The 26,330-nt window shown below is 32.7% G+C and overlaps 1 protein-coding gene across 11 annotated transcripts in view; it reads left to right on the top strand.

Annotated features, from left to right (window-relative positions):
• Window positions 1-26,330, top strand: part of TRDMT1 (tRNA aspartic acid methyltransferase 1) — an 81,751-nt gene that overhangs the window by 45,782 nt on the left and 9,639 nt on the right. For 4 of the 11 annotated variants that reach the window (XM_039877486.1, XM_039877491.1, XM_039877483.1 and 1 more), the window contains exons 3-11: window positions 6,883-6,959; window positions 8,975-9,046; window positions 9,661-9,726; window positions 10,535-10,604; window positions 11,605-11,688; window positions 13,010-13,353; window positions 15,510-15,567; window positions 16,628-16,757; window positions 23,141-25,206. In XM_039877486.1, coding sequence (XP_039733420.1) covers window positions 6,883-6,959; window positions 8,975-9,046; window positions 9,661-9,726; window positions 10,535-10,604; window positions 11,605-11,688; window positions 13,010-13,353; window positions 15,510-15,567; window positions 16,628-16,757; window positions 23,141-23,241 — 1,002 coding nt within the window. In that variant the 3' untranslated portion in view covers window positions 23,242-25,206. Of the gene's footprint in view, window positions 1-6,882; window positions 6,960-8,974; window positions 9,047-9,660; window positions 9,727-10,534; window positions 10,605-11,604; window positions 11,689-13,009; window positions 13,354-15,509; window positions 15,568-16,627; window positions 16,758-23,140; window positions 25,574-26,330 lie in introns of those variants that run through there. The other 7 variants (XR_005656027.1, XR_005656028.1, XM_039877485.1 and 4 more) reach the window with 3 other exon arrangements.

Below are 26,330 nucleotides of genomic sequence, written 5' to 3'. Positions count from 1 at the left end.
CCCCTGGCAGCCATTCATCTGCTTTTACATAACAGATTGAATTTTCAATTTCTAGTATATCATAAATAAAATAATAAGTGTGATTTTTTTTGCGTAGTTTCTTTTATGAAGTATAATATTTTTGGAACTCATCCATATGTTGTGTAGATCAATCGTCTGTTCTCTTATATTTGCTAGTAATATTCTGTACAGTGAAATATTATGTACTGTAATATGTATATCTGTTCACATGATGTGGACACTTAAGTTGCTTCCAGCTTTTGACTCTTACAGAAACATTCCCATAAGCATCCATGTATAAATCTTGTTTTCATTTCCTATGGATAAATACCTAGAATTGCTGGGTTATATGGTAAGGTTCTTAACTTTATGAGAAAATGCTAATTTTTGTTCATAGTGTTTGTATCATGTTACAGTCCTACAATCAGTGTGTAAGTGTTTCAGTTGTTTCACATTTTACCAACACTTACTGTTGTCAGTCTTTTAAATTTTAGCCACTCTATTGAGCACTTAGTAGTATTGTGACTTTTTGTGTGTGTGACATTGTGATTTTCATTTGTATTTTTCTGATGACTAATGATGTTGAGTATGTTTTCATATGCTTATTGGCCATTTCTATGCCTTCTTTTGTGATGAAATTTCTTGCTCAGTTTTTATTATTTGGTATGTTTATGTTATTGTCATTTAATTGTAACAGTTGTTTAAGTTTTCTGGGTTCAAATTGTTAGAAATATGCAAAACAAATATTTTCTCCTCTTTTGTAACTTGTCTTTTCATTTCCTTTACTGTGATCATCAAAGTGCAGAAGTTATTTGTATTTTTTCTTTTATAGGACATTTTTTGGGGGTCCTAAGAAATCTTTGTTTACCCATTTTTTTTTTGTTTTCTTCTGAAGTCTACTTTTCCTGATATTAGTATAGCCACTTCTGCTCTCACGAATACTGATTGTGTGTATATATTTTTCCATGCCTTTAGTTTTATCCTCTGTCCTTATATTTAAATTAAATTTATTATAGACAGCACATAATTAGGTCTAAATTTATTACTCATTCAAAGAATCTCAGAATTGCAGTGTTTGTACCATTTGCTCTTTGTCTTGTTATTAATATCGTTGGGCTAATTCTACCACCTTGTTATTTGTTTTCTATTTTTTCAATCTGTTTTTTGATCATTTTATCCTCTTTTCCTGTCTTCCTTTTGATTTTTAAATATTTCATTATTCTCTGCTCTAGGCTTATCAGGTATTTTTAAATATTTCATTATTCTCCACTCTAGGCTTAATATATATATCTTTTTATATATATATATATATATATATGATATATCTATATATATATGATATATCTATATCTATATATGATATATCTATATCTATATATATGATATATCTATATCTATATGATATATCTCTTTTATTTTCTTAGTAGCTCTTCTAGGTTTTACAATATGCATCTTTAATTTATGGGAGCCTACCTTGAAATATCATTATAACACTTACTGTATAAATTACAATATACGTTCATTTTACACTTCTGTCTATTTTGCTATTATTGTCATGCCTTTTACTGCTACAGGTGTTCTAAACCCCCAAATATGCTATTATTGTTTTTTTGGATTAAGTAGACAAATATTTACTAAAGAGTTTTAAAGGAACAGGAAATATTTTATATTTACCTATGTATCTACTATTTTCTGCACTCTTCATTCTTTTATTTAATCAAAGATATACTTTCTTTTTCCTGAAAATCTTCCTTTAGCATCTCTTATCATGTACATTTGGCAGGTGACAAATTATCTGAGCTCCTTTTGAGTAAAAAAGTATTTTATTTGTCTCCATTGTAAAATATAATTTTCATTGAATCCTTGGTTATATTCATTTTTGAAATTTTCATAGCATTCTGTGAATTAAAATTTTTTTCTTTCAGTATTTTTTATGATCTGGTTTGCTTAATTTCTGACTAGAAGTCTATAATACTTATTTTCATTTTTCCTAATATATTTTTCTGGCTACAATTAAGATTTTGTATATAAGGTTTTCATGAATTTTATTTTGATGTGCTTTCGATGTTTTTCTTTATTCATATTGCTTGGAACTTAATATGTTTTTCTTGTTTATGATTTTTATTGAATTTAGGAAAATTTGAGCCATTCATTACAGCCTCAAGTGTTTTCTCTGTTCTCTGTCTTCACCTACTTCTGATTTTATTTCAGATATTTTCTTTTTCATTTCTGGAAGTTTCAGTTAATTATTTTTTATGTTTTCAATTTGTCTCTTCATTATGTTTTTGTTTTCCTTTAGGTCTTTGAACAAATCGATCATATAATGACTGTTTTAAAATCTTTGCTAATTCTATCATCTCTCTCATTTCTGGGTCTGTTTCTGTTGATGAATACAACCTCATGTTTAAAAAAGGATAGAAGTTTAATGGAGAACTTAGGAGTAATGAGAGGCTTTAGGGACTTTAAGTTTTATAAAACAGCATATACTGATCATTTGAAAATTTATTTTATGCAAGGCATTGTTGAGCTTTTGTAGGGAAGTCAGTCAGATGTGACTAAGACAGTCTTTGCCTTCAAGCACTTACTATTTAGCACGGAACATGGACTTATAAACCATTTTCTTTGGGACTGCTGATTGAATGTGACATAAAATAGCTATTTCTACTTCAAAACTTTATACTCATTTTCCTAATAGAAACAAGAAAAGAAAGGAAAACAAGGGATGGAAAACTATTATTAGTTAAAATAGGATTTAGCCATAAGCCAAAACAAAAACTATGAAGAATAGTATTAAGATGGAATGCGAATGGCAAAATTGCATGCAAACCTCTGGGTATCTTGTATAGAATCAAGAAGGAAAGAAACGCAAAGGAGAAGACAAAATATACCCAGCAATTGCTTGTTCAAAGCCAGGAGAAGAGACATTTAAAAATTCAAATCACTAGGCTGAAAAGGTCATTATTAACCTCTGCAGACTTTCTCACCACCCTGAATCCGAGAATATGGATTAGGGACAGAGGCACTGCGGGTATTTCCTAGAAACTGTGTGGCCACAAAGTATGTGAATAGAGATGACAGTGCTTCACTTTGTCTTTTAGCAAACTCCTAGATTCAAGTAGCCTCCATTAAAAAAAAATTTAAAAAAATAAAAATAATAATAAATAGAGAAGAACCAATTAGAGGCTATGCTAAGATAGTATTTTTTAAAGGAGGTAAGAAACATAAAAAAGTAGAATATACACTAGAAATTATATTAAGAAGCAGAAGAAAAATTCAAAGAAACACGTCTCTGGGAGCTTGAAGCATTTAAAATAAAACATATTTTCAAAACGAGAACTCAAATATATACAAGAGGTCAGAAAGCAATAATAAGACTATAATAGGACTTGAAAAGTATCAGTAGTCTGGAAAAAGCAAAACCGAGGAGAAAAATGAAACCATTATAGAAAAAAAAGCCATGTCAGAGGAACAAAACGTAAAATGGATAGTGCTGAAAACAGGGTCATGAAGGGTGGAGCTTGAGAAAAATAAGCAAAACAAAATGAAAAAGAATACAGAACAAAATGTTGCCGAATAAATGATAACTACTGAAGACAAAGGTGATCCATAATAAACATAGTGACTCTGAAGAAGATGAGAAAACAAAGGAACAAAATAAAAGAAATACATGAAAAAAACTCCTAAAATAAAACCTACAACAACTCATGAGCTATAGTACCCATGAGCCCTTACTGAAAAATGACTCACTTTAACTAGCAAGAGATGAATCAAAGTAGAGAATTCAGGAATGAAGCTGCCTTGTTAAGAAAGAAATTATGGTTAGAAAACAGGGTGAAAATGTTTGCAGTGTAGAAATAATAATGTAATTGGAGGAGGAAAGGAAAGTGAGACTCGAAAAATATGTCTATTCTTTGAAAGGTAAATGAAGTTACAGATTTTTGACTTTATTTAATGTTATTGTTAGGAGCTGAGCTGGGAAAGACAACTGAGCTGTCAAAGGTTAGAGTAGCTGAGTAAAGCAACAAGGCAAAAATGAAAAAGTAAAGCCTTAATCACTTACTCGGGTGGTAAAAGCAAGTCTCTAAAAAGCAGAGAAAATCCAGATGCCCCGTTTTATTTCCACATCAGACAGCACACTGGTGGAGAGGTGTGTAGATCAGCACAGAAGTGGGAGTTAGCTTCCTGTTGAGGGAGCCCCTAGAGTTAGGGGAAGGCTAGGAGTAAAAAGTACTGGATACTAGTCAGAGTGGGGAGAAGTGTCTACAAGGTTTCCCCCTCCTCCTGTAAGGAGGTCTTGGCAGAAATAGATGGTGCCAAAAGAGGACCTCTGCCCAAATGCAAATATGTGAAGAGCACGACTGGCCAGGGATCCGAAGACCTTGACTGCAACTGCCCTCAGAGACTGGGATGCACTGGTCACACACCAAGTCAGGAGCAATGAGGGTAGCTTCTCCAGCGAAGCTTCTACCCTGCCAGGCAAAGCCTTTGTGACTGCCTAGAGTCAGGCCTGAAAAATCACATAGAGGTTTTTAACCAGGAGCAGGACTCAGATATAAAGGTAACTAGTAATAAAACTAAAATCTGTAATTTCTTTAGGTAGAAATGGTAAATTACGAGTCACTGTTATATAAAATTTATGTTAGCAGACACCTTGCCTGGTTTGTTCATTGTTGTATTTCCACACTTAGCACAAAGCCTGATATATAGTAGATACTGTGAAATACTGATGGATTAATTTATGAACATTATCTAATGAACAAGATATTGTGCCTAAAAACGGACAAATACAGGCCGATGACAACAGAGGGTAACAGTGGTTTCAGAATTAGTATTAGATAAGATGGACTTCAAGACAAAAAGTATTTAAGAATCATAGGAAGTTACTTTATAATGTTGATTAGTACAGTTCTCAAGATTTAATTGTCATGAGTATCCATGTACAAAATAACATCAGAGTTCAAGTGCAGGAAATGGTAGGAAAGACCCACTTAATAAGTTTTCATTAAACATCTACTAGATGTCACAAAATAGGAAAACCATTGTCTTATGAATTATAAACTCAGTAATTCTGAGTAAAATACGACCAAATAAATCAAAAGCACATTAAAAGAATAATATAGCATAACCAAAATGGATTTTATTTTGGAAATGCAAAAATAGTTTAGTATTTAGGAATTCTATTAATATTATTTAACATGTTAATAATTAGAGCAGAACTATATGTTAGAAAACATTTGATAAAGTGCAGTATCTTTCTGATTGTTTTTAAACTCAGTAAAATTAAAACATGAATGTAGTATGAGGAAGAAACAAAATAAATGAAAATAGTATGAAGGACAATTAGTGCATTTTAATAAAGAGACTGATTACAAAAGTATGAGAACCAGTAGCTTATACTACATGCAAACAAAAACAAAAAATTAGAAAATGTAATAGAAAGAAGTTCCTATTTATAGTAGCAACACAAAAGTTATAAACATAGAGAAATAACAAGAAATCTGCATGACATACATGGGAATAAGAGGTTTGAAAAATGGAAATATATTGGTATTGGATAGGATGACTAAATATTGTACAAATTTTAATTCTCTTTAGATTAACTACAAATTCACTAAAATTGTCAAAACTTATTTTCTAATCTATGAAGTTCTTCCAAAAGTTTAAATAAAAATGAAGTATAAGAATAGCCAGGAAACTTTCTGAGAAAAGAAGGAATAAAGCATGTAGGGGGAAAATAAGATGGTTCATCAACAATGATAAACACTGTTGCCACACTGAGTGGATCTAATGTTCTATGTAAGCAAAGATTTTTTTATTAACTCATATGGCCACGTTATAGGAAAAGAATAGATTTCCATTAGCTTTTAAATAGATTACAGTTGACTCAGGGACACCGACCCAATTTCTGTTTACATATGTATCTTAAACTATGTAAAAAACCTGCGATTTAAAAATGATAGGTACATGCAAAATTTTAATACAGTAGAGACAATTGAAGTGTTTTCCTGGTTAATTTAGAGAACTCAGAAAAAAGCTTTTCCTGTTTTATTCATATACTTGAACTTCTTAAAAATGTGTCATAATTAGGAAGGTTGTGATTCTGGGCTTGTCACTTTAAATTTCTAGCTAAGAATGCACTGTAAGAGTGCTTCATGAGAACTGGCAAACCCAGGACTTGTGTTTGTCTGTATTTATCTTCTGATAGATAAAACAGGAGGGAGAATAGCACATTTTTCATCTGCTTAGCCCAGTAGGGATTATTTTGATTAAACCGATCTATAATCTTTTAAAATTATTTGATTATACACAACTATAAAACAGCATAATTATTGTGGATATCTGAAAATGGGACCTTTTTCCATTTGGTGATTATTAAGAGACTGACATGAAAGGGATGGGTGAGTGGTCAATGCATCACATTTCCTAAATAAAAAAAATATTGTTGATAGAGAGGTATTTAAAAATTTCCTAGACCCTAGGCTAAAATCATTACTTATAAAATAAAGTTCTTCATCTTTGACTCCAGAAAACACAGTAACATTAGACTTGATGTATTGTAGAGGTATGAAATGCCGAGGATCTAGGAAACTAGTATTCCAGCTCTGCTTTGGCTGGCTCTGGATGTTGGAGAAAGTCACTTAATTTTTCATAGCTTCGATTTATTGCTCCACTTTCTTCACAAGATGGCTCTGAAAAGTTAGTTTAACTAAAGTTGATTTGAAAAGTATTGTTATGTAACCTTTTAGGCATGAGTAAATAAAACTATTAAGTGTTATAATTTCTGATATATTTAGTTATAATTAGTTAGCATTTCTCCTTCTTTCCTATTCTGTGCATATTTTTACATTCTTTTTTTTCCCCTCCCAAATGTTCATTCCTTAGGGCATTACACTAGAAGAGTTTGAGAGGTTATCTTTTGATATGATTTTAATGAGCCCTCCCTGTCAGCCATTCACAAGGTATGTATAAGTATTTCTCTGCTGAGAAAAAGTACTTTTGAAGGACTCAATTAATTTAAATCATACCATAGTTTTGAGCGTGGACACTTTGAAGTCCATCCAGCTGCATTTTCATCGTTTTGAAATTTTTCATAAATAATTCCTTTTATCTACTGATAATTATTATTCAGCATCAATAATGAAGGAAATAGCAATTACTGCCACATGAACAAAGTAATTTGATCAGTAGCAGATATGCAGAGACTGTGTGGGACCTCTTTTATATCCATCCAAGAGACAAGCATGTGCTGTTTAACGACGGGAAATGTATGGTAGGGGAAATGTATGGTGATTTTGTCATCTTATGAACATTATTGAGCACACTTACACAACCCTAGATGGGCTAGCCTACTTCACACCTAGGCCACAAGCCTGTATAGCATGTTACTGTACTGAATACTGAAGGTGGTTGCAATACACTGGTAAGTATTTATGTATCTAAAGGCATATAAAATATGGTATAAAAGATAAAAAATGGTACACCTGTATAGGACACTTACCATGAATGGTGCTTGCAGGACTGGAAGCTGCTATAGGTGAGTCAGCGAGCGAGCCGTGAGTGATGTGAGGGCCTAGGATGGACTGTCCACTGCCGCAGACTTGATACACACTGTACCCTCAGGCTACACTGAATTTATAAAACGAGAGAGAAATCAACAGAAATGAAGCAATCATTAGATGTGGTAAATAAGAGACATTTGAGACTGCTGCCAGTGTACCATTGTGTACTGTTTTACAGCCAAGATTTTTTTTTAAGTAGAAAGGGCACACTCTAAAATAATGATAAAAAGTATAGCGCGGTAAATACATAAACCAGTGTTTAACCAACACAGTCAATTTCTAGAGTTTTCAAGTATTCTGCACTATACATAATTATAAGTGCTGTGCTTTCATACAACTGGCAGTACAGTAGGTTTGTTTATATAGTATCACCACGAACAGGTGAGTAATGCATTGCGCTCCAATGTTATGATGGCTGTGGTGTCACTAAGCAATAGGAATTGTTCAGCTCCATTATAATGTTACGCTGATAGCAGCGGTAAGTGATTCTGTAGTACCATCACCATTTGGAATGCTGAAAGGAAAGGGAGGCCAGAATGAGAAAAAGAAACAAGATTTCTGAGAAGTCTATTCAAGTCCTCTCTAATCTCCCATCTGAGCCTCAGGTCTACTGATGATTTTGGCCCTGCTGTCAGGTAAGAGGAAACTGACAAATGTTATCGAGCAACTTATTTAAGACTGTGAAGCTAATAAGTAGTAAGGTCCTCTGTTTCTACTTCTCAGACCCAATCCATCTTACCTTCTGCTTGAAAATTGGTTATATTGAATCTTATTTGTTAGATCTAATTGCTAGTCCAAATACTGCCTATTTATAAGACCTGTTTTGACCTAGTCTAACCAAGTTGCAGCTCCTGCTTGTAGAATCAAACTTGCAGTTTAAGTCTCTCTTATTTACATTTGACAAGATTATCTTGTCTTACTTACTTCAATCCGCTTAGATGGTGATTAGTCATTGATACCATCATCTCTGTGTTGCCACCCTACACAGCCAGCGCATTCATCAGAACTTTTATTGTCTCCTCTGGGGCAGAGCAAAAGGTGTCATCAGCCAACTCTGTGTGTGTGTGTGTGTGTGTGTGTGTGTGTGCGCGCACGCGCGCACCTTTCCTAATCCAAGTGATATTAAGAGGGTAATTGATTTTATTTCTTATTGATTTCTTATTCTTCTTTGCCTCATTTATAATTTATTCGGCATATTGTTTTGTAAAAATAAATTTTCAGTGTATTTATTAGGTAGGCATGACTTTTAAATTAAGCAAATAAGTAAATGCATTTTGTTTTCTGTAGCAGCAAAAATGATTGTATTTTTTTTGTGAGGAGCAACTAATTTTAATTCAGTTTTGATTTTTTAAAAGTGATTTGATAGCTTTATGTAAAATTCCTGACAAATGTATTTGTGGTTTCTCTTTCTTTAGAATTGGTCTGCAAGGTGATGTGACTGATCCAAGGACGAATAGCTTCATATATATTCTAGATATTCTCCCAAGGTAACACCTTAGATTCCTGTACAAGCTTACCTTAAATTTAAAAGTTTGAATCTGGAAGAATGTGATGTTGGCCATTTTTTTTAGAGATTAGCAGTTTATACATGCTGCCTGCAGATACTGTGTAGTCATTTATCTTCTTCTGCCATGACTAATAGAATAACTGCAAATGTTTGCTGACTACACGCTTGCTACTACAGTGAGTGACAGGAAATTACAGCCTAATAGCTAAATTCTGCTGCCTCACATGAAGCTTATGTTAGTGACTGCTATTGCCCGTGGCATGGGAACCTGTGCTAACCCTGGAAGTCACTGATCTGAATAAATGGCAGCCCTTTGAGTTGTGCAGTTCAGAGGCTCTGTGTGAACCCATGTTTTGAGATAAACTTCAATGGAAATTAACATTTCAAATGTTAATTTTATCAGGTGTGACATGTTTATAGGGAAAAACAAATAAAATATGAGTTTTCTCCATCCCTTATAGAGTTCTTTTATAAAAAGAATTCAGAAAATTTCTTACCTCATATTTCCCACAAGTAAGAGTTTTCTTTACTTCTTACTTCTTGGTAATGAGATGTTTGGGATTCCATTTGTTTTTGTTTCTGTTTCTTTTTTAGATTACAAAAATTACCGAAGTTTATTCTTTTAGAAAACGTTAAAGGTTTTGAAATATCTTCAACAAGGTAAAAAGTGTATTTGTCTTGTATTCATCTTAGACTTAGTGTATTTTATAGTAGGAACAGTTATGAAATAACAATTTTAAAAATGGGCACATCAAAAAATTAAACACATTCTGATGTTTTATATATGTTATCTATTTTATTCATTAGTATTGATTTTAACTAATTAATAATGTAAGCTATCACAAAGTTAGGTTCAACTCATTCTCTTCCATTTAGATATGTTTGAATTTTTACCGAATGAGCAACTGCTTTAACGAGAAGGTATTTCTCAATTTTAGCTGCTTATATCGCTGCCAGTTTCTTTAGAAGTTAGAATGTTTTCAGTAAGAATCGATCCTCTGGATCAATTTTCTGTCCTACAGATAGACGGAAGAAGCAAGCCCTGTGTCAAAGCCCTTTCAGATGGTAGCCCAGCTGGAGAGAAAGTGTCCATCTAAGTTCTTGATTCAGCTGCTGTGTCTCTAACCATGTTCCCCCATGGGATTTGCTAAAGATAGTTCCAGTTTCCATAGCAAATTTATCATCGATAGATTAGTGATTCTGACTCACACCAGTTTGGACAAATTATCTGACAGCTTTATTTATTTATAATAGAAATTATCTCTGTCCTTTTTGGAGGAAAAAAATGTTACTTTCTAATGTAATTTCTCAAGTACTGGACTTAAAGACCTAGGGTATTCTCTTTCTAAACAACTTGAATGGAGCTACAGTTTTCACTTAGATGAAGTTTTATGTGTATTTTATATAAGAACACCATTTCCAACTATAGGGTGAAAGCTTTTATTTCTCTTACATTTTTTTTTTTCAGAGACCTGTTAATACAAACAATAGAAAGTTGCGGCTTTCAGTACCAAGAATTTCTGTTATCTCCAACCTCTGTAGGTACTACGATGATAAACTCTTACATAAATTTTCCCAAAGGGAATTTGAATCAGTAAGAAGACTGGATCTATTTTGGATAATATTAAAGGTTAATCTTAAAATTAGTTCCGACCTTACTTTCTAAAGACTGTAGTACAGACATATAAATTCATTTATACATATTTTATAAAAAATATGTAGCCCAAGGCTCATAGAGAATGTATTTTTCTTTCCACACAGAAAATATAGGATAGTGTCTTTTGAAAATCTGTGACATTTGGCTTTTCCAAACTAGGTGTGCTATAGTTTAGTAATGCTTCAAAATAATCCAAAATAGAAAACAAAATGAACATATGATAAATTTCTAATTACTTTTTCTGGGACATACCATTAGAATGCAAACATTGCTTTTGTTTCATGTATAAGGAATTGAAGTAATTGGTTTGATAAGATAATGTGGTAGGTCTTTGATATTACAGGTATCACTGTCTTTTTTTTCTTTTGTCTTTGTGTTTGTTAGTCTCTTGTTTTTCATCTATTATTCAGTGCTTTGCCCTGAAATTAAAAAGAAAACCCATTTCAAAAATTAGATGTACAACTGTGGAAGTTAGCAATATGTCTGATGTCTAAGTTTATTTCATATTTATTGCCTTTTAACTTTTAAAATTTAATGACTCCTTTTTTAATAAAATGAGATGATAACCAAGAATAGATATATTTGATTTATTTTATGATTATATTATCAACAATGAATGTAAAATTATGTAGCTTCTTACTTGGAATGTAAGTGACTCATAGACGTATGATTCATCAGATTCAACCTATTCCAAGGTATAAAGCAGCAGTTTCAAAGGTTTAAGAATTTGCTATGAAGTATTCTTCCATAAATCAGTAGCAGCATTTTTTTCTGGCAGAAGCTAAAAGTATACCTGTGTGAGTTTCTTTACTGGGGCTAACAATTGATACTGATCTTTCTTATTTTCTAGTCTAACCAACTGCTCTTGTTTGCTTACATAGCTCGGCATTCCAAATTCAAGGCTACGGTATTTCCTTGTTGCGAAGCTTCAGTCAGAGCCATTACCTTTTCAAGCCCCTGGTCAGGTATTGTTGTTGTTGTTGTTGTTATCACTGTTATTATTACTTACCTATTGTAAGTATATCTCAATTTGCTAATTTATTTGGAGAGCTACTTTGTGGAGGTTTATGTGCATCTTACTGAGCCTACAGTGTAGAATACACCATGCCTTGGGTGTACACCCTAGGCCTTTTCTTCTCAAGATGCCACTTTTATTGCTTTAAACAAAACAAAAACAACAGAAAACAAAAACTTTTCTTTAATTAGAAAAAAAATTAAGTTAAAAGTAAAAATTTGCCATTAGTGTTGTTAGCCCTTTTTTCTCCTTAAATTTACCTTCTGACTGTTGACTATTTTGCATCCATCATTTTCTCCCCAACAGAATCCATTAACTATTTTTAATAAAATTTAATTATACTATCTTAAAAATGGCTTAAGAATATTTTAACACATTGGTTGCAACTTCTGTGAAGTCGATGCTATTTAACCTTAGTCAATTAGAATACAGTAATGATTAGTATAAACTAGAATAAAACGCTCAGTTGCTACAAATAGGATCTCTATGCAGATGTTGTACATATTTCTGGAAAAATTGGTCTGAATGACGAGAGTTTCTGTGGTTCAGAGAAGCTCTCCATAACCATCACAGGTAAGAACTCAGTCATGTCCTACTAACGGGGTCAGTAGTGTCATTAGAACCCCTAAAGTACAATTCTAGCACGTCTCCCTTTCCATGCTGGCAATTTCAAAACCAGTGTATAAAGTATATTAGCAAAGATGTCATCTAAAAATTCCTAAAAAAAAATTTTTTTTAACAAGATAGGACTTCATACATGGTTACATGTTTTGCAGGAACAAATTTTTCCTATGGGACTCAAGAATAGAAAGAACCTTTCAGGGTAAAAAGTGCCTTTCTTTAATTACTAGTTTTTCTATAGATCATGGGTATGTTCCAGCTTTTCTTTTTTCAGGAAGGGGTATGGCAAAGTTTGATCCAAAACACATTTTCTGTAAATGTTACTGTTGCCTTCTAAACTTGTATTCCAAATACGATGCTTTGCATATACTCAACATACTTCATATTACTTTGTTGAATGTTTTTATTAATAAATACAGAAAGCAGTAACTCCATGAAATAAATCATCTGTAGTCAGATGACACTATACATGGATGATGAATAACTTGTAATAACTCATATGAATATAAGTAAACGACAGTTTTTATCTTTTTAATGACAGTTTTATAAAGGCTAAAGAGATTTTTTTGTATGATGTTGACTGGACATTATTAATTTGTCTTTTATTTTTAAAAACTTTTGATAGTTTGTGTATTTTTACTTAATGCCAGGTACTGATGGAGTTCCCCAAAATTGAATGTGAACATACACAAAAGCGTGCAGTAGATGCAGAAAATACAATTGAAGGAAAGAAAATTGAACCAAATGTTTCCTTTGATAGCAGCAAACAGTGTTCTGGAAAAGAAGCCATTCTTTTTAAGCTTGAAACCGCAGGAGAAATTGAGCGGAAACACCAACAGGACAGTGACCTCTCTGTGCAGATGCTAAAAGATTTTCTTGAGGATGACGCTGACACGAGTCAGTACTTTTTGCCACCAAAGCCACTGCTGCGATATGCCCTCTTGTTAGATATCGTCAAGCCCACTTGCAGAAGATCCATGTGCTTTACAAAAGGGTAGGTTTTAAAGAGACTCTGTTCACAGTCATTAATATCCAAAATAACACAGTTTTTATACCTATTCTTCCTTTAGTTCTTCTCAAAACAAGGAGCATTTTATAAAATGTTTCTGCTAGAATGATTTTTTTCGCCCTTAATTGTCTGCATTCGTGTTCCAACAGCATGTGCAAGTGATAATTCCTCCTGGCAGAACATTTTGAGCACCACAAAAGTGCTCAAAAAAAGACAATGCCATTTGTTTGATGACCTTCATAGGAGCTTAATTACCCGTGGTCGAAGCATGGTTTCTATAGCTGGTGAATTGCTAACATTTTAGCACTGTTCTTTTTATGGTACATCTGACCTCAAAAATTTATGTCCACTTTCATGATCAGTGTATGAGAAGTGAATTTTTATTATCGGTATATAAAATTGAAACACCTGGCATACATTAGAGAACAATTAAATTTGATTTGGTTTTTAAAATATATAATACATTCTCATGATTCAAAATGCAAAAGATACTAAGACTGTAAAACTTCCTCTTCTGTCTCTTCGCCATTCAGATTCCCTCTCTACATATAACCAGTCATTTCAGTTTCTGTATAATCTCCCAGAGGTATTATGTATGAGGGTGTATTTAAATATATATATATATTTATACCCCTTCCTTTAAATAAGTGGTAACATACTGTGTCCATTATTATGTGCCCTTTTTTAATTACATGATATAAATAGGATATTGTTGCATATGAATACATAAAAAACTCTTCTAGTCTTTTGACATACATAGGTATATCATAATTTCTTTTGCTGGTTACCTTAGGATTATTTCTTGGATGCTAATATATTTTTGATCAATTTTTTTAAAACCTGTAAAGAAGGGGAAAATTAGGCCTTTCTCGCAAATTTTGTGAAAATCCCCGAATCTGCTTTGTTAGTGCCGCTCTCAACCTCACTTGCTAAGTAGTCGCACGATTTGAAACTTCCGGCATTCTCTTACCTACAGGCTAACGGTCTTGCACAAGACACTATGTCTCTGATACATTCATACCAGACTCATTCTGATTTTATCAGACTTTGCCCTTGTACTTCCAGGGGAAGGAGTTTGTTGCTTTCTATGACCTTAAAAATTTTCACTCAGCTGTTTCCAAGTCTAATAGGTTCTTTTTCGGATTCTGATAAAACAAGACATCAATTTTGTACTGAAAAGAAACCTTGAAATTCTTTTGTAATTAAAAAGAGGGTATAAAAGAAGCCATACTGTAATTGTCTATTTTAGTGTAAATAATATAAACATATATATTATGTAAAATATATATGTGAATATATATGTGAATATATATATTCATATATATGAATCTTACACTGATAAAGTGGAATACTAGCTGCATTCCACTTTATCAGTGTAAGATGGTTGAATAAATATATTATATATTATATATTTTATGAAATATGTTTTCATATATATATATGAAAACAATTTGAAAAAAGTTTTTCTCTGGTGTGACTTTCTCTTATATTTTAAATTGACCTATTAGGAAAAAAATAATGCTTATTTGTTGAATAGCCTCAACAATCTTAGGAGAAGAAATATTACTAATACCTTGCATTTCGGTAGTGTTTTATACTTTTAATGTAGTTTTTTATACAATGGTTTCATTGTTGTATGAAAAGAGTAGAAACATACTGTGTTACAGTAAGAGGCAGATGCACATTCAGTGGGCCTGTGTTTGTCATGGGTACTGGGGAGCGGGTTTTCGTGTCCATGAGAAGAAATGGTCTGGCATTATAAAAAGAGCAGTAATTTGTTTTCACCTATATAATATTTGGTTTAAAGTGGCAGGGATGCAAATACTGAATAGTACTTGGATATAAAGTTGTAACAAGTGCATACTAACTAGTGATGAACATTTTAAAAAATGACAGTTAATACAAAGAAATTACAATAAAACATAATTTAAAATAGTATTTATGCAGCTCAAAAACTATGCCAAGTTTAGTGTCTGAGAAGTTTAAATAGAATGATCTTATTACAAATCATATTTATGCGATATTATCTAGAATATTTCAGAAGGATAAATTTTGTAGATTAATTTATTCGGGAAATGTTTAAGATATTTAGTATTAACAAATACATTATATGCTGTATAACATTCATGTTAATTTTTCAGTTATGGAAGGTACATAGAAGGGACAGGATCTGTGTTACAGACTGCAGAGGATGTGCAGGTACTATGCATGCTTTAGAACTAAATCATTTGAAAATTATTTTAAATAAAATTATGTTTAATATGTAAAATTTGAGAATGTTAAAATAATTTTAGATGTTCTGGGAATGAATAGATATGTTATTTATTCATATTCATGTATATAGTAATTCTTTACTATAGAATATTTTCTTTTTCTTGTTACATATGAGTCCATGTAAAAAGAATGTTCTATGTTTTATTTTCTTTTTATTCTTACCTTTTGTATTTTTTATTCCATAAAGAGTAACTTGACATGCAGTGTAAGATGGTTAATTTCTCTAAAATTACGCACAGATATCTTAATATTGGAGCCTTTCTTTGGAGCACATACTATAAAACCGCCTTTTAGGGAAAGGAATCTATGTTTTAGCAAGGCTTTTTAGTAATACTTTAGTCATAAACTCTTCATGATGTCATGCTTGAACATAAGCTTGATATATTGCAAGTTTTATGCTTTTGAATAAGTTTGAAGTGAACTCACATTATCTTTTATACTGATTTTAACTCATTATTAATAAAATATACCCATGGTATAAATCCTATCAGAGACAAATGAATGTCTGTATTTGAGAAATCATATTTACTGAATATATTTTATCATTTTAAGAAAACAGTTTAATGAAATTGATCATAAATCGTAAACATTTTAATGATCTACTTGTTAACTTTGTAAAATTGACTTCATTAGTCGATCAGGTTTTTTTGTGTGTATTTCCCTGTATTTCTTTTATGTTATATTGTCATTTATTGCTTATGTTCTTACGATTTAATTTTTAAGGGATCAAAAATGACAGATACACTGCAAGCGTCCTGTTCTTTTTCCACATTAAGGTTTTGTTCATTCTCAAAGTTTACATTGCCGTTGATGAGCCAATGATACAGTTTGTGGCACAGAGACATTTTGCTCTGTGCATTTTGCCATCATGTGTCACAGCAAACTATATATACGTCGTTTTTAAACTGTCACAATATAGATGATCTTATCTTAACAAATCTAGCTGCATTCCACTTTATCAGTTTTCTTGGATGTTTTCTTACAGATTGAGAATATCTACAAATCCCTTACCAGTTTATCACAAGAAGAAAAGATAAAAAAATTGTTAATGCTTAAACTTCGATATTTCACTCCTAAAGAAATAGCAAATCTCCATGGATTTCCTCCAGAGTTTGGTATGTGGGATACATGCAGACCTCAGCTTTCATTTATTAAATGTCCCAAAATTCATTAGGGACTCATATGTGTATTTTATGAAGAAACCCTTGGTCAGACAGATGATGTAAGAAACCTTTTGCCTTTCCCAATTGTGCAATATTTGACATTTCCCACTTTTGTTTATAACCTGCCTCAATCCATTCCTGTCAGACTCAATTCTCCCTCTCCCTCTACTCCAGTAATGGTCCAGAGTGACCTCAGGAACAGGGGACCAAATCCGCAGTTCCTCACCAATCCCTGCATTAGTAGCATCTCTTTCTCCAGTGTATTTTCTTGCTTCCAGAGGACCTCGTCTGATAACCTAACACTACATCATGTGAAAGTATGCCGTGGATTGTCTTTCACTTATGTAGACTGAGGAATTTAATTATTATTTTTGTGAGAGGGGTTTATCCTCTTCGAAGTATCCATTGTACGCCTTTGTCGTTCCTTACAGTGTTTAAGTGGAGAAAAGAAAAGGTGGAGAAGTGGTCTAGGAAGGAGCTTTCCTAGTGGAAAGAAAGGGTGACTCAGGGGCATAGATGCCAGAACTGACAAAAGATTAGGGGACCTGAGGTAGGGAATCTCAAGAACAAAAATGAAGATACCATGGTAGAGTAAGAAAGACAAAGCCCTAACTCTGCAGTCCCGGAATCCAAGGATCATTGCTATTAGGAGATGGGACATGTTGGCTCTGCTTCTTAGAGTAGCCTACCCCCTTCCTCACCCCACTTCCTTGGCGCCTGTGGTCTCCCCGTATGGATGCCATGAGTGTCTTAGGCTGGGATGGGTATGTTTCCCGTAGCTGGCTCATGGGAACGGGAAAGACAGACCTTCTTAACGTGCTTTCAAGGGCTACACGAGGGAGAAATGTGTTTTTGATAACTCTGGAGTATGAATGCAGAAAAGCCAAACTTCACTACATCTAGTATTGTTGTAATAGTAATACAGCACTATTCTTGAAGCACGTAATGTGCTAAATAGATCATGTTTTAAATTCTAAATAACAGATTTACAGGTGAAGTTTTAGATTACAACATATCCTTTTGTATGTTAGGAATACAACTGCCAATATAATTTGACTACCCTCTTGGTAATTGATTCTCTGAGCGTAGTCACAGCAACCAGATTTATTTTGTACTCTGCCTTTTTCTTGATGATCTCATTCAGTCACAAATATCCTGGGGAGTGTTATTTAAGAAAAACACAGACTTTCCTTGTCTTATGTCACACAGTGAGTGAGAACATAATAAAACAAAGAGCTGGGAGTTAAACTCAAGAATTTAACCCCCAGTCTGCTTTCCTGATTAGTTTTTCTTCTTTTTTAGAATGAACAATCAAAGGTACTTTCCATAGTACTAAAGAGAAAAAAAGAGATTTACTCTCTAATAGCAACTAATTCCTCAGTTTTATCCAAGTGCTTGTTTTTCAAGTAGTAGTCAGCACTTCGTAATACTGAAACTTAGCATGGACCCCAGAGTCAGACTGACTTGAGTTAGAATCCTAGCTCTACCCTGACCACTATCTGCCTTAAGTTTATGCATTTGTAAAATGGGGATAATTGCAGCACCAAAGTCATAGGGTTGTTGTGACAGTTATGTAAGTATACGTAAAATGTTTATAAAATATCTGACATATAAAAAGTGTCAGTTTTTTTTTTCTTAAATCATAAGTGTTTATTTGCTTCTCTCACCTTTACTTCATAATTATTTTTCTTATTATTTAGCATTTGCAGTTGGGTAAAATAGGACTTTCAAAGCTCTCTGAAAATATATACATACTACATACAAGAAAACTTTTTTCGTTGCTTGACCTTCTTTTAAAATATGTGATATATTTGTATAGTCAGGCCTGCCCTAGCGTCGCCACTGAGCAGCACTCTGCCAGAACTGTCCTTCACATATGCTTTTGACATTGTCGACTCTGGGCATTGTTTGAGCTGCCTGTGCACTGGCCATGATGGATTTGCATTGAGTTTTTCCTTTCATTTTGCCCTGGTTCCCTTTGTGACTAGTTGCATGCATTTGTGAGACTGCAGGCTTTGGAAGGGAGGACTACTAACCTGCACTTAATGAAAAAGCTGCTATCTTGATTTCATTAATTCTATGTTTCTTTGTTTTTGAGGATTATTATTTTTTTAAATGTACCTAAGTTTTTAAAAAGTCACCTTTGACAAAATTATGTAATTTTTTTCCATAAGCTAGTTTAGAGTCTAATATCTATCTATATATAAAATATACGCACACATATATAATTTTTACAGATCTGCTTTGTTTTCAAACCTTTCTTCTTCTGTGATCTATTGTTAATATTGCGAAAGCTCATTCCTGCAATATTCTAAAAATCTGTAGATATATTTGTACCTCTGGCACTTTGAATTTATTTTTGAGAACTAATAAGCTTGCCTGAGACATATTATCTTTATAATAGCAGTTTTATGATCATACTCAATTGCAAATTTAGTTTTATTATGGTAATTACTGTTATTATAGTAAGTATAAATCAAGTGTTGATGAGACGACTTTATCATAAGCAACTCTACCTTCTGATCCTCAGAAGTATATGAAATTTTGTAATTCTTAATGCTCTTCAATTATTTCCTTTATTTTATTATCTAATTTGTTTTTCCTTTATTTAATTGCTATGCCAAAGGATACTGAATGTGAACTTCTAACATTGTAACTAACATTATGATGTACATTCTTAGGCATAGACAATCTTTTATATTGGTCCTTACAAGACTTTGTTCAGGCAAATGTAGGCCATTTTGTTTTGATAGAGAATGTAGCAAATATAAGTCCACTGTGAGAAAGTCAGTTTGTAAAATCAGAATATTAAAAACGACTGTGAGGAACTTGTATCCAGAATATATAAAGAACTCTTACAACTCAACAATAAAAAGAAAAATAATCCAATTTAAAAATGGGCAAAAGACTTGAATAGACATTTCTCTAAATAAGATAGACAAATGGCCAATGAGCACATGAGAAGATGTTCAGCCTCATTAGTTATGAGGGAAATGTAAATTAAAACCACAGTAGATACCGTTTCACAAAAAGATAATAACAGTGTTGACAAAGCTATAGAGAAATCGGATTCCTTTATACTGCTGGTGAGAATATCAGATGGTACAGATGCTTTGGAAACCAGTTTGGCATTTCCTTGACTGTTAGACATAGAGTTCCTGTATGAACCAGTAATTTCATCCCTAGTTGTGTATTCAAGAGAATCGAAAGCAAATGTCCATGCAGAAACTGATAATAATGTTCAGAACAGCATTGTTCATAATAATCAAAAAGTAGAAACAACCCAAACTTCTATCTGTGGATGAATGGATCAATAAAATGTGGTATATCCATACAGTAGAATATTCTTTGGCCATTAGAGGAATGAATTATTGGTACTTGCTATAACAAATGAGCCTTGAAAACATGCTAAGTGAAAGAACCCAGAATCAAAAGCAGCATATTATGTGGTTACATTTATATGAAATATTCACGATTGGCAAATCCATAGAAACAGAAAGTAGATTACTGGGTGAGGGACAGGGAGGGGAAATAGGGAGTGACTGTTAATGGGTACTAGCTTTTTTTTATTGAGGTATAATTGACAGATAATATTGTGTTGGTTTCAGGTGTGTAACATAATATATTGTAAAATGATCACCACAATAAGTCTAGTTAACATCTGTCACCGTACATTACAAAAATTTTTTTTTTCTTGTGATGAGGACTTTCAAGATCTACTCTCTTAGCAACTTTCAAATATGGAATACAGTATTACTAGCCTTAGTCACCATAGTGTTCATTACATCTCCGTGACTTACTTATTTTATAGCTAGAATTTTGTACCTTTGGATCCCCTTCACCCGTTTTGCCTCTCCCCACCAATCTGTTCTCTATATCTATGAGCTTATTCTCTTTTTTTGTTTGCTCGCTTTGTTTTTTTTTTTTAGATTCCACATATAGGTAAGATCGTATGGAGTTTGTCTTTGTCTGACTTAATTCATTTAGCATCCTCATTCTCCATCCATGTTGTTGCAAATGGCAATATTCCGTTCTTTTTTATGGATGAATTGTAGTCCATTGTGTGTGCACGTGCACGTGTGTGTGTTTGCATGTGTGTGTATCTCACATTTTTTTTATCCATCTATTCATCCATCTATTCATCCATCTGTTCATCCATCTATCCATCTATTCATCCATCGATGGATAATTAGGTGGTTGTTTCCATGTCTTGGCTACTGTAAATAATGCTATAGCAAACATGGGAGTGCATACATCTTTTCTAATTAGTGTTTTTGTTTTTACTGAATAAATACTCAGAAGTAAAATTACTGGATCATATGGTATTTTGATTTTTTTAAATTTTTGAAGAATCTTTATACTTTTTCTATAGTGGCTGAACTAATTAGCATTCCCATTAACAATAAACAGAGGTTCCCTTTTTCCATGTCCTCACCAACACTTATTTCTTGTCTGTTAATGGCCATTCTAACAGGTATGAGATAATATCTTATTGTGGCTTTGCACTTCTCTGATGGTTAGTGATGCTGAGCATCTTTTCATAAACCTGTTGGCCATCTGCATGTCTTCTTTGGGAAAATGTCTATGCAGAGCCTCTGCCAAATTTTAATTGAATTGCTTGTTTTGTTGTTGTTGCTGTTACTATTGAGTTCTTTTATATTTCGGATATTAACTCTTTATCAGATTTGCAAATATTTTCTCCCATTCGGTAGATTGCTTTTTCATTTTGTTGATGATTTCCTTTGCCATGCAGAAGCTTTTTAGTTTGATATATTTCTACTTGTTTATTTTACTTTTGTTGCCTTTCCTTTTGGAGTTGGATACAAAAAATTATCCATAAGACCTCTGTCAGTGAGCTTACCACCTATGTTTTCTTCTAGGTGTTTCATGGTTTCATGTCTTGTATTCAATTCTTTAATCCATTTTGAGTTAATGTTTGTATACGACCTAAGATAATAGTCTAGTTTCATGCTTTTGCATATGTCTGTCAGATTTTCCAACACCATTAATTGAAGAAACTGTCCTTTGTCTATTTTATATTCTTGACTCCTTTGTTATAAATTAATTGGCTTTATATGCTTGGATTTATTTCTGGGCACTCTGTTATGTTCTGTTGATCAATGAGTCTATTTTTATGCTTGTACCATACCATTTTGATCACTATAGCTTTGTAATATGGTTTGAAATCAGAGAGTATGATGCCCCCATCTTTGTTCTTCTTTCTCAAGATCATTTTTGCTATGTTTTGGGGTCTTTTGTAGTTCCTAATGACTTTTAGGATTGTATGCTCTATTTCTGTGAAAATAACCATTGGAATTTTGTTAGATATTGCATTGAATCTGTAGATTGCTTTGCATAATGTGGATATTTTAACAATATGAGCACAGAATGTATTTATATTTATTTGTGTCTTCTTCAGTTTCTTTAATCAGTATCTCATAGTTTTCAGTATATAGGTCTTTCATCAACATACTTAAATTTATTCCTAGGTATTTTATTCTTTTCAATTGTACTTATAAATGGGATTGTTTTCTTAATTTCTCTCTGATAGTTCATTATTAGTGGATAGAAACACAACAGACTTTTATATATTGATTTTGTATCTGCAACTTTACTGAATTAATTTATTAGTTCTAACAGTTTTTTGGTTAAGTCATTGGGGTTTTTGTATACAGTATCATGTCATCTGCAAATAGTGATAGTTGTGCTTCTTCCTTTCCAATTCGGATACTTTTTTTTTTTTTGCTCTAATTACTCTAGCTAGGACTTCCAATATTATGTTGAATGAAAATAGGAAGAGTGGGCATTCTTGTTCCTGATCTTAGAGGAAATTTTTTAGCTTTTTACCATTGAGTATAATGTTAGCTGTGGGCTAGCTTTCTTTTCGAAGTGATGATGAAAATGTTCTGGAACTAAATAGTGGAGATGTGTGCAAAACTCTGTGACTACACTAAAAACCATTGTACACTTTATAAAGGTGAATTTTATAGTATGTGAATTCTATTTTCATAAATCTGTTATTAAAACAACTATGAAGTAATGGTAGCCACTGCTTTTCCTAAAGTGCACTAATGAACAGATTTCTGAGTTCTGTGGATAGTATATGTTACGTGTGTGTACTGCATATAATATATGTAATATATAGTAATATCACATTGTGTCATGATGTATTGTTATATAATATTTTTGGCTCCAAATTCCCGTTTGTTAATTGAACTTCGTGGAGACCTTAGGGACTTATAAATGTAAATGATCACTGTTCTCTTACATCCTTTTATCTCTGCAAATTATTATTACAAATGATTGTATTATAAATTGTTCTCTCTCTTTTCTAGGATTTCCTGAGACTGTAACGATGAAACAGCGTTATCGTCTACTGGGAAATAGTCTCAACGTGCATATAGTAGCTAAGCTAATCAAAATCCTATGTGAATAATGTAAAAGTAACTCTGAAGGATGGTTACAGTGTTCCTTCACATCCAGGTGGTCATTCTGAAATTCTATTTTAAATCGATTTTGATGAAATTCAACTAAATTACTTTAATCTCTCTTTAGTAAGAAAGTTGGATTTATTACAAAATGCTAGTTTGTTTCCTTAAATTTATATTATTCCGTTTTGTAAATTCTTGTTATCCTTTAGGTGAATATATTTTCATGTGAAATTGTTAAATATATATGTAAAATATTCTCTTTATAATATGATATAAACAAATTCAGGAATATTAGAATTTAGTGTCTACATAAATATTTTATAAAGTGTCATGACAGGCATAGTATAATGAACCTGAGAAGTCGTATATTTTTATGTTAATTAAAGAAGTTGCTATATGAATTGTATCATTTTACTTTTTGTTAGATGATTATTCTGAATTCTAAAATGATGATTCTAATTCTAGCCTGTTTCAGCTATTGAATGTTTCACTTAATTTCACTTCTATAAACATTCCTTTATTTTATCGAAACAAATGCTTATACTACTTTAAACCAAAGAATTGTTATTCACTTTATACAATAGTCTGCAGAAAATGTCAGAAAAAATCATTCTAAATCCTTGATTACCTCTGCTACAGAAAGCCACGGACTATATAGGTACATATTACCTTTAATTCTACCTCCATTTGAAAGGCAAAACTCATTGTCCCTTCTTCATTTGTGCATACTTCCTTTTAGTTTGCTTTTATCAGAGCTAGCTTTTGTCTTCCTTCTCAGCTTCTTGTTGTAAATTGAATTTGCCATCACGTTCTAAGGAAAGTAGCGTGGCATTAAGATTTTAGGGAGAAAACTCTGCCCTCTGACCCCATTCCTTATGACAGATCTGTGAATTTATAACTTGTAACCTTCTCTATCACCTTTTCAGTAGGCTTCTTGGAATTAGGGTTTCTAATTGGACTAAGTCTTGCATCAGAAATCCCATGGTTTTGATTTCAGTGATAAAAGCAAGTGATGTGGAGGAGAAATGAAAAGAAATAAGACAAGAAATTATATCACAAAATTTTAATTCATGTTTTCTTAAAAGACGGTCATTCGATGTGGAGAAATTGGATCCCTATGCATTGCAAACAAATGAAAAGAAACAGAATTACCTTATGATCCAGTAATTCCACTTCTGGGTATTATCCAAGACAACTGAAAGTGGAGATTTACAGATATTTGTACACCAGTTTTCATAACAGTATTATCGACAATAGCCAAAAAGTGGAAACATCCAAAGTGCCCATCAGGAGATAAATGGATATGCAAAATATGGTATATACCTAAATGGAATATTATTCAGCCATTAAGAGGAAATTCTGACATATGCTGCATCAAGGATGAACTTTGAAGCCATTATGCTCAGTGAAATAAGCCAGACACAGGACAGATTTTGTATAATTCCACTTACCCGAGGTATGTAAAAGAATCCAGTTCATAAAGACAGAAGGTAGACTAGTGGTCACCAGGGCCTGGGGGGCCTTGAGGGTGGGTGTTAGTTTTTAATGGCTGCGGAGTTTCTGTTTGGTGGTGAACAAGTGCTGGAGGTGGATGGTGGTGACAGTTGCACAACAGTGTGAATGTACTTAATGCCTCTGAACTGTACACATAAAAATAACGGAAATGGCAAATTGTATGTCATGTTCGTTTTACCTATGTGTGCGCACACACACACAAAAATAGTTTTCCCCACCGCCATTTTTTTTCAGAAAAACTCTGATAAATATGGATATAGGGCAGCTGTAGGCCAGTGCATATATGTATCAACTATCAACATCTACATTTTGTGTAAATGTTTAAAGACATAGCTTATTACAAGTCTCATAAATTTTAGTATAAAACAATGTGAAATTACTTTGGTATATTTTACTAGGTTCTCATCGCTGCAGAAAGATTTTTACCAATAAAAATGCTCAGAGTTTCACTATGATTATGCTATAATTATAGTATCCTGTGCCCCTTAAGCAATGTTACATAAAATAAGCGTTGAGTTACAGTGCGGTAACTATAAACACATGAGAGCTCTGTGGAGACATTCATTTACAAACTAGAAGATAGAATATAGGTTTGTGAAATATTTTAAATAATTCAAGTATATTCATGGGCAGGTGGTGATTCTTGCCCTTAATTCGTAATTGAAAATATACAGTAGCAAGCATAAATTCACACTTTATAATTTGCCAGCGTGTCATTTAATTAGCATATACACTTGCATAGTTAATTTAGAAACTCATTTTATTGAATGCCCACTATATGTTATTTGTAATAAATATGCATAAAACTTACCCTGGAAATTTCTGATATCTGGACTTAATATATTTATTTAGTATTTTGGAAAATATAGCCTCTCCTTTTAAAAAGAAGTGTACGTTATTAAATCTATACCATTTCTAACAGTCAACTAATTTTTTATTCTCCTATTTGCATCACTTTTGCTCTTTTAAATGGCTTGCCAAATAACTTTAAGTTATTTATTAACTTGCCTCATATTTTTAGTAGATTTTTTTGGACCCCAAAATAATGGATAAGTGATAGTCAAATGAGTTAATACAAACAAAATGAATCATATTAGAAAATGATTTGAAGAGGAGATGGGTAGTTATCATAGGAAAAAGTGCCAGCGCTTGATAATCTTTTATAAGGGGATCTCATGTAGGTTTTTATTAATTCGTTTTAGATCAATATTCCTCTCACTTTCTCAGGAAACTTACATTATTGTTCTTTCTTTTCAATATTTAAACACCATCTCAATCATTCCTAGCGTTTTCTATGTTCAAATCTCTTTTATATTAAAAACAGCAATGACAACCACAAGTATAAACCTCCCTAGTTCCTATATTCCTGTTTTGTCTCTTCCCTTTCATAGCCATCCAAATCTCTTAGGTTATCTATAATTATCCCCACTTATGCATCTCTTGTCCAACTCTTCCACTGCTCCACTATATCTTTGGCCTTGGTCAAGCTACCAAAAAGAGCATTTACTCTCATGATCGGAGATCTCTGTGTGCCTGAGGTTCTCAGTCCTTATCTTCCCTTACTTCTCAGCAATGATCA

The sequence above is a fragment of the Pteropus medius genome, unplaced genomic scaffold (genome assembly GCF_902729225.1).
Source record: "Pteropus medius unplaced genomic scaffold, Ma_sr-lr_union100, whole genome shotgun sequence".
Classification (NCBI taxonomy): domain Eukaryota; kingdom Metazoa; phylum Chordata; class Mammalia; order Chiroptera; family Pteropodidae; genus Pteropus; species Pteropus medius.
The sequence above is the reverse complement of the archived record's forward strand: the minus strand, read 5'-3'. Positions and strand labels throughout refer to the sequence as shown.